Genomic DNA, 8,713 nt, shown 5'->3' on the forward strand with positions numbered 1-8,713 from the left:
ATGAGATAAAGATTATTAGCTGATATTTTTATAACACAAATCCTCAAGTGATGAATTTCATTCAGTGACAATTTGAAGTTATGACTGTGTTGAAGGAAGGGACTTACAAGCAGTCCTCAAACTCTGGTAAGATTTTCTAATAAGCAATTTGAGGTAATGAAGAAAAAGTCTGGGAAGCGCTGATCTAGTATGTATAAGATATAGAGTGACTGTACTCTTCAAATTGCTATAACCACCCAGTCATTCTACTGATGGATCCCTTAGTCTTTTAGCTTGTTTTGTACTCCTAAGTCACCTGTCAAGAGCTTCTTTAAAATATTTCTTTTGGATATCAAACTGGAAAACAGTTCGTTCTGTGTCTGTCGAGGCATTGTCTGACCCTCCATGCTTCTTTAGGAATGTATCAAACCCATTTTCATCTGGATATTTCTGGCTACCCATAAATACCACTAGAAGAAAGCAGTCAGAAAATTGGCTGTGATCAGATGCAGGCAAGGATTTCAGCACATTATCACTCATGTCAATGGCTCTATCTCCAAAAAGGAGGGGGGGGGGGAGAAATGCTTCATTAGGGCTGCAGCAGTTAAATATGCCAGATTAAAAAAAAAAGAAAAAAAGAAAGTGATTCCAGAACAATGGGGTAGTTTCTGAAAAGGCTCTGCTCGATAGGTGAACTAGTGGCTATATACCTATGTGGCTGTAATGATCACACTGAAATGGGATTAACCAGGCCTGAACAGCTGATATTCTTCAGACTCTTTTGGACCTCCTACCTGTCTGTGCCTCATGCCACTGGCTAACCTGTGGCACTGGCTACTGTATATCAGAAAGTGTTCACATGGTTTTCAGTTTCTAGCAGTATCAATTTCCAATAGAAGATAATATATGTAGTTCCACGTTGAACTTGGAGTCCTTGCTGCTCTCTGAGCTTAGTTGGTTTCTTGCAGATATTTCATTACCTGATTAGGTAACATCTTCAATTCTAGAAGGGAGTTGGGGTTAGCCCTTTGTTTATGTACAGTAACTTGCTCTGTCTGTGTTGGTGGGGGTATTGTTTTCTCCTTGGTAGTTCCTTGATTAGCTTACTGTTTACTGCTTAATCATTTGACTAGATTAGTTCCTGTTTATCTGGGTGTTGATTGTTGGCAAAGAGGTGTTTTTTAAAATCCTTTTTATTTTATTTTATTTATTTTATTTTAATCCCATTTATATCCCGCCCTTCTCCGAAGACTCAGGGCGGCTTACAATTTAAGCACAAACCAATGTGCTTAGCAATATTAGCTTCTTTATTGTCTGTTTTGAATAGTGTGCAAATGTTGTTTATCTCTAGGTGACTTAACATCTGCAAGAAAGTATCCAAGCTCAAAGAGCACCACAATATCAATATCACTTTCAATTTCCCACAGTGTTGTGTTAATCTTGGCCACTGTGGAACATTTAAAAGAGGGACAGATTCTCATACTTATCCACTACCAATAGTTCAACTAGGTTGGGATTTGGGAAGTACTTCACTTTCACATCCAGTTTTGTCTTTGTCCCTTTCTCTGGAACATTTCACGAATGTAAATGTCTATGGTGATTCTCAATCACTCAGGTCATGGTTGTCCCAAAGGTGCTTTTTCAAGAGGCAACTGGACTTTCTTGTTTTTCCTTGAAGGCATTTCACTTAACATTCAAGAAACATCTGTTTCTGAATTTCTGAAGAAGCTTCTTGGATGAGAAGCAAAATGTCCTCAAGGAAAAACAAAGAAAGTCCAGTTGCCTCTTGAAAAAGCACCTTTGGGACTTATGAATGGAAGTAGACTTATGGAAAGGTATTGATTTATCTGCCTTGTTTATTTTTTATTGCTTCCCATTACTTTTTTTTTAAAGCACACTTTGACTGATTTTAAAAGAAAACTAAGAACAGCTTTAGGCCTGTAAAGAAAATATTTAAATAGTACTGAGGATGTCAATATATGGAAAGCTGCACATTCCACAGCAAGAGATAGAACAGCTTTCTTTCTGTCTCTTTGTTAATTGTTTGGTAGATAGGCTTTAGTTTTTACATACTATGCTCCAAAAAATGAGCTAATCCAGGTAAATCATCAGGGTCACAGAAACTCCCAACACCTACAGCAAGGGCGGCTGCAGCCTGCAATCAAAACATAAAGAAGAAACAGTGAGAAGTCACTACAAGACAAAGCCAAAATATACAGCGTTTTTCCAATATGAAAAGAATCCTACTTCTGTCAAAATTCTGTTGCATTCCCAACTGCAAGCCTGTCGCTAAGAAAGCAAGCATACATAGGTGCTGTTATTATGTTTCACTCTTAAGTTTTCCTTGCAGGCACACTTGAGTAACATACACAACAAAATAAGGTCTTCAAATCCTGCAATTCAGGCTGCTTCAAATAATCCCATTTTCTTCTTGCTCTGTAGTAAAATAATATCTTAGTTGTTTTTTAAAAAAAATATTTCAGACAAAGGTTGTACCTTAAGAATGCTCATTACCATTTTATTCATTTTGACAGGAGCATTTTGACCTCTGGCCCATGGGTTGCAGTTGTACTCTCCAAAGCCATTTTTGAAATTATCAAAGTATCAGAGTTCCCCCATCCAGAACCTTGATTCTTTTCAAAAAAAATTCAGTTATAAAAAATAGATGCATTAAGTATACCCAGGGCTTAACGCTTATATTTCTTTTACACTTGTTTGAGCAAGCAGCAAATAGTCACTTTTTTAGAGTCGACATAACATCACTGCCATGTGAACCCTTGGTGTTCAGAATGTGTTAACTTTGATACAAACAGGGTGTACCTACTGGCTAAGAAATAACACATCCCTCGATGTGCTATAACACAATTAATTCAAGCTACTGTCTCAACAATAGTGTTCATCCTGATGTAGAAATGGGTTTACAGATAGTCCTTGCTTAATGACTGTAATGAGGACTGGCAACTCCATTGCTAAATTCATTAAGTGAGACATCAAGTGACTGTGCTGGACTTATAATGTCACTTTTCCCCACAGTCATTAAGTGAGACATTACATGACCAAGATTTGCAGTTTCACTGCTGACCTCTCCATTGACTCTGCTTGTCAGACGTTAGCTGTGAAGCACCCAAATGGATATCTTCCAACTGCAGGACACTGCAACAATGATACAATGGCTTCTGGTTGCAAAGCACCTGAATCTTGACCATGTGACCATGGGGAGATTATGAGTGTAATAACCAGTTACTTTTTCAATAATGTTCTAAATTTTAATGTTTGCTTAACTCAGCAGTCATTACTTGTCTATTTTATTTAATACTACACCTCACCGATTAACAAGTAGCTAAGTTATTTTATAACATACCTGCTTTTCTGTACTGCCCATCTTATTTTCATCTTCTCGTTTCACTAATTCTTCATATATTTCAGGGTCATCGTGGTCTTCCCTCACTTCACTATCACCTTCAACAATACCATCACTCCCAAAATCATAACTTCCTTCACTTCCAACTTCACCATCCAGAGATCCATCCTCAGATTCCTTGATATTCCTATCATTTCTCTCAATTTCCTGAATTTTTGTAGCAAGAACTTCTTCCTCATCTGTTTCAGAAGATATTAGATCTTCTAGTTCAGTGTCTGAGTCATCAGAAGAAGTGCAATCATCAATTGTCCACTCAGAAATCAACAGCACATTCATGCCATTTTTTAATTTGATGTGCCTATAAAAATAACGACAGAGGTCTGTTGTATGTGTATGTGAAGCATAAACAGGCATTTTTCTTGGCAGGTATTTTCATAACCCCTGCATAGTATTTTGAAATATATATTATGGTGAATTAGTAAAAAATCTCTGTTATATCAAGGGGCTCACACAATACCCATTTTTCAGGTCTGTACAGAGAAGATGGATGTTGAACTGGATGTTGTGAATAAATATCTTTTGAGTGGTGAGTTTTGCCAGACAAAATGTCTTGTATTCCAGAATTTGTTTCCAAAAGAATCAGGCTCTTTCATTCATACTCTTTTAAGCATTTTGCCTTAAAGAACAATAGAAAATTAAGTCAATCCCTTCTGGCTTTCTTATTTTTCATACCAGGGCTACAAAAGCTGATGAAGAGATAGTTCATATTAATTATTATGTATCAGCCTACAGATAAATTGGTCAAGGAAATTATTATTACTTTAATTATCAATCTTATATCTATTTGGTGGGATGCGGTGGCTCAGTGGGTTAGGACGCTGAGCTTGTCGATCAGAAGATCAGCAGTTTGGCAGGTCGAATTTCGAGTGCCGCGTAGCAGAGTGAGTGCCTGTTACTCCTCCCAGCTTCTGCCAACCTAGCAGTTCGAAAGCACGTAAAAATGCAAGTAGAAAAATAGGGACCACTACGATGGGAAGGTAACAGCGTTCTGTGCGCCTTTGGCGTCTAGTCATGCCGGCCACATGACCACGGAGACGTCCTTGGACAAGCGCTGGCTCTTCGGCTTTGAAACGGAGATGAGCACCGGCCCCTAGAGTTGGAAACGACTAGCACGCATGTGCGGGGGAACCTTTACCTTTACCTTTACCTTATATCTATTTATGGTTTTTTAAAACAAACATTTTCCAATTAAAAGAAATCCTGAAGACAATCTATTTATGTGATATCTAAGAACCAACACCAGACGGATGGCATGACAATACCTCTAACTCCATAAAACATCCACATCTGCCTATCCCAGGTCCTTGGGAAGAACTTGATAGGTGGATAAAAATGCCAAATCCAGTCTGAACATTTGGCTAACTGCAAAATGAACAATTATTAATAGTAAAAATTGCTGAAGCTTTCATTCCCACTCACTCCAAAGTGATACTAGTCACATGTGCAGTGGTCCTTGGAAGACAACAATGATAATGATGCTGGTGTTGCTCTGGAAGAAAACAGGTTTCTTGTCCATTCCTACTGTCAGCTCATAATTACCTGTATTCCTTATGGTCACTCGGTGATTTTACAATATCTGGGTCTCCCTCATTTTTCTTGGCTCTACGCTTCCGCAATTCCTCTGCACGTTGGGCCCTTTCATTATGGCATCTCTGTGGCCTCTGCTGCTGTGAGCGTATAGCTGGACAATTTTCTGTTCCTTTGGTCCTAGTCTCACCAGACATTTCAGAGGCTCCAAAGTGAACTTCAAAGAGCTGGCTAGCTAACCTACTTGTCTACTAACTATACAGCTCCATTCAAACCAAATAAGTATCCCATCCATCAGCTAGCCTGTTTATCTTTTTCTTCCCATTGGTTGACTAGATGCTTTAGAAATAATATATGTTTATGACATCAGTGAAGGAGAAAAACAGGATTCCGTGAGAATGATTAAAGGGGAAAGAAAGGACATAAGAAAACAGTATACAGGACTTCATTTACGTTTAGGTTATAGCGTTTCTATTTATCTAGTTAGATAAAAAGGGAATGACATAATAGATCTGGAAGAAGGTTTGATGATCTTCAACTGATGAAATGCATAATTATGAAAAAGCTAAAATATATGTCAAAAATCAGACTTGGTATCAGGTAGATTGATATGCACTTATGTTAAAGTGTAACATTATAAACTGATAACGAGTCAGTTTGAGAACATTCCAGTGAATAGTGATAAAATAACAAATGTGGATGAGTTTGGGAGGGGGGAATGTGCAACATTTTGAATGAATATGATCAAGATAGGAAAATACAACTTTAACAAATATTAATAGAAAATACTGATCAACAGCTTAAATCTCAGTTTTCTGAAGCTGTAAATGGAGGCAGGATAAAAAAAATCATTGGTCCACTTTCCAATAATTAATATCAAGATATTAACAAAGGTCACTGACTAAAATCAGCTACATCAAAATCCCCCACAAAGATTTATTTATTTTATTTATTTATTTTAATCCCATTTATATCCCGCCCTTCTCCGAAGACTCAGGGCGGCTTACAATCTAAGCACAATAGCACATGCAGACAGAGCTTTCAAACCAAGGGTTTTTTCCTATCTTAAAAGTGCCTAAGACTGCCTTAATTTGCACCCAATCTATAGCAACTGAGTTTTTCCAGATCACATTTTTTGATTTATCGTTGTTTTTTGCCCCAGAATTTTTATTCTAAACTTTTGTAATTTATTTATTTGCAACAGTTCCTACTTTCTTATATCAGCTATTTAAACATACTTTTTCCATATATCCTGATGGGAACAGCTATAAATGATGGTGCTCAAAGGGGGAAAAGGATTAAGGGAGAAAGTGAGAAATACTGTGAGAAAATTGAAAAATGGTAAGGCTATCTGACTCAACTGTGTAACTGGGGAAGTATAACAGAATAACAGAATAATAGAACTGGAAGGCACCTTGGAGGTCTTCTAATGCAACCCCCAGCTGAAACAAATGGCTGTCCAGTCTCTTCTTAAAAACTTCCAGTGTTGGAACATTCACAGCTTCTAGAGGTAGGTTGTTCCACTAGTTCACGGGTCGGCAACCCGCGGCTCCGGAACCGCATGCGGCTCTTTGAGCCGTCTCCTGCGGCTCCCAGTCGCCCGGTGCGTGCGCACCTCTTCGAACAGGTGGAGGTGCGCGTGCACCTCCGCCCGAACGGGCAGTGGCGTCACTTGTTGGAAAAGCTGCCGCAGCCTGTTTGCACAGCTGCCACGTTCGTCCATGTTTGATGAGCGCGGCAGGTCTCCGAACGGGCGGCAGTGGTTTGGAGAGTGCGCGCGCACCTCTCCAAACCGCCGCCGTCCCGTTTGGAGGTCTGCCGCGCTCGTCAAACATGAACGAACACGGCAGGTCTCCAAACGGGACGCGGCAATTTGGAGAGGTGCGCACGCACTCTCCAAACCGCCGCTGACCCGTTTGCACAGCTGCCGCGTTCGTCCATGTTTGACGAACGCGGCAGGTCTCCGAACGGGATGGTGGCGGTTTGGAGAGGCACCTCTTGAAACCGCCGCCGTCCCGTTCGGAGGTCTGCCATGCTCGTCAAACATGAACGAACGTGGCAGGTCTCCAAACGGGACGGCGGCGATTTGGAGAGGTGCGCGCGCACTGTCCAAACCGCCGCATCCCGTTTGGAGACCTGCCACGTTCGTTCATGTTTGACGAGCACGGCAGACCTCCGAATGAGACGGCGGTGGTTTGGAGAGGTGCGCGCACCTCTCCAAATCGCCGCCGTCCCGTTTGGAGACCTGCCACGTTCGTTCATGTTTGACGAGCGCGGCAGACCTCCGAACGAGATGACGACGGTTTGGAGAGGTGCACATGCACTCTCCAAACTGCTACCGTCCTCTTTGCACAGCTGCTGCGTTCATCCATGTTTCTTTCAAATGCGGAGGAATGCAGCAGCTCTGCAAACGGGGCGGTGGCGGTTTGGAGAGCTGCGCAGCTCCCCAAACCTCTGCCTCCACATTTGAAGAGCTGCTGCATTCATCAAACGCAGAGGTTTGGAGGTCCCGGGAGAGGGGGAGGGCGCTCGAGTGGCTCCGGCGGTGCCTGGGCTGAAGGCGCCACCGCAACCCAGTGCCCGTCACCTGCGAGTCCGTCTCTCCCCCCCACGTAAGCTGGCAGCACTGGGCAGCGACAGGTGCGTGCAGCTCAGGATGCGGTGCGGGCGTAGGGGGTGGTGTATTTTTTTGCTTGTTCTGCGCATGCGCGCCCACATGCACACGAACATTTTGCGGCTCCCACTTTTTTGTGGGTATGACAAAACTGGTTCCGAGTGGCTCTTTTGCTGTTTTGGGTTGCTGACCCCTGCACTAGTTAATTGTTTTAACTGACAGGAAATTTCTCTTTAGTTCTAGGTTGCTTCTCTCCTTGATTAGTTTCCATCCATTGCTACTTATCCTGCCTTTAGGTGTTTGGAGAATAGCTTGACTCCCTCTTTGTTTGTGGCAACCCCTGAGATATTGGAACACTTCTATCATGTCACTCCTAGTCCTACCCAATTACAGCAACCATTCTTTATATGTTTTATCCTCCAGTCCCCGAATCATCTTTGTTGCTCTTCTGTACACAACATCTTTTTTACTTTGTAGCGATCAAAACTAGATGCAGTATTCCATGTGGTCTTATAAAAAAATTAAAAAAATATGAAAAATAAATATGAAAACATAGATATGATTTGCTTATGCAGTGATTATGTAGTTGGTTAATATGTGTGTAAAAACTGGTCATGTGGCTGAAGATTGCAAAGAATGCCATTATTGTTCCCCTAAACAAAGGAAAAGGTATTCAAGAGTAATGCAGAAAGTAGAGACAAAGTAGTTTTTAAAGCAAGCCTAAGAAGGACATTAGTAGAATTCTAATGGAAAGGAGAATGGAAGGTAACAATGAACAAATTATGGGGAGTGCATTATTAGGCAGAGAACAGCATGTTCCAGAGCTGGATATTATGAGAAATAAGATCCTGTTTCATGTAACTATGTTCTGTACCTAATATGCAGAGGTAGATAGAAGCAAACATCTGTGTATCCCAGGATAGCAACTATACAAACTTCATGAAGAATGCATAGAGATGGAATGCCAGGTATATTCTTTTTTTTCTTTCTCTCTCCCTCTCTCTTTCTCTCATTCCAGTTGCCCAACCAAAATATACAATTCTTGATGACCAACAACCAACCCACAAGAAAACAACAGTTTGATAAACAATAATATTAAAACAACCAAGCTCCACATAATGCACGAAAATACATATTGGGTTCCAATAATATCCTGATCCTAGTGCCTGGAT

The 8,713-nt window shown here is 40.9% G+C and overlaps 1 protein-coding gene across 1 annotated transcript in view; it reads right to left on the reverse strand.

Annotated features, from left to right (window-relative positions):
- LOC308666725 (nardilysin-like) overlaps nt 1–5,124 on the reverse strand; it is a gene marked incomplete at both ends in the record, with an annotated part of 48,931 nt that extends 43,807 nt beyond the window's left edge. Inside the window, 4 exons of the mRNA XM_081325620.1 lie at nt 296–449; nt 2,053–2,134; nt 3,341–3,698; nt 4,940–5,124. Coding sequence (XP_081181746.1) covers nt 296–449; nt 2,053–2,134; nt 3,341–3,698; nt 4,940–5,124 — 779 coding nt within the window. The remainder of the gene's footprint in view (nt 1–295; nt 450–2,052; nt 2,135–3,340; nt 3,699–4,939) is intronic.
- Between the last annotated feature and the right edge of the window lie 3,589 nt (nt 5,125–8,713).

This window comes from Vipera berus (assembly GCF_964194415.1).
Source record: "Vipera berus genome assembly, chromosome: 3".
NCBI lineage: Eukaryota > Metazoa > Chordata > Lepidosauria > Squamata > Viperidae > Vipera > Vipera berus.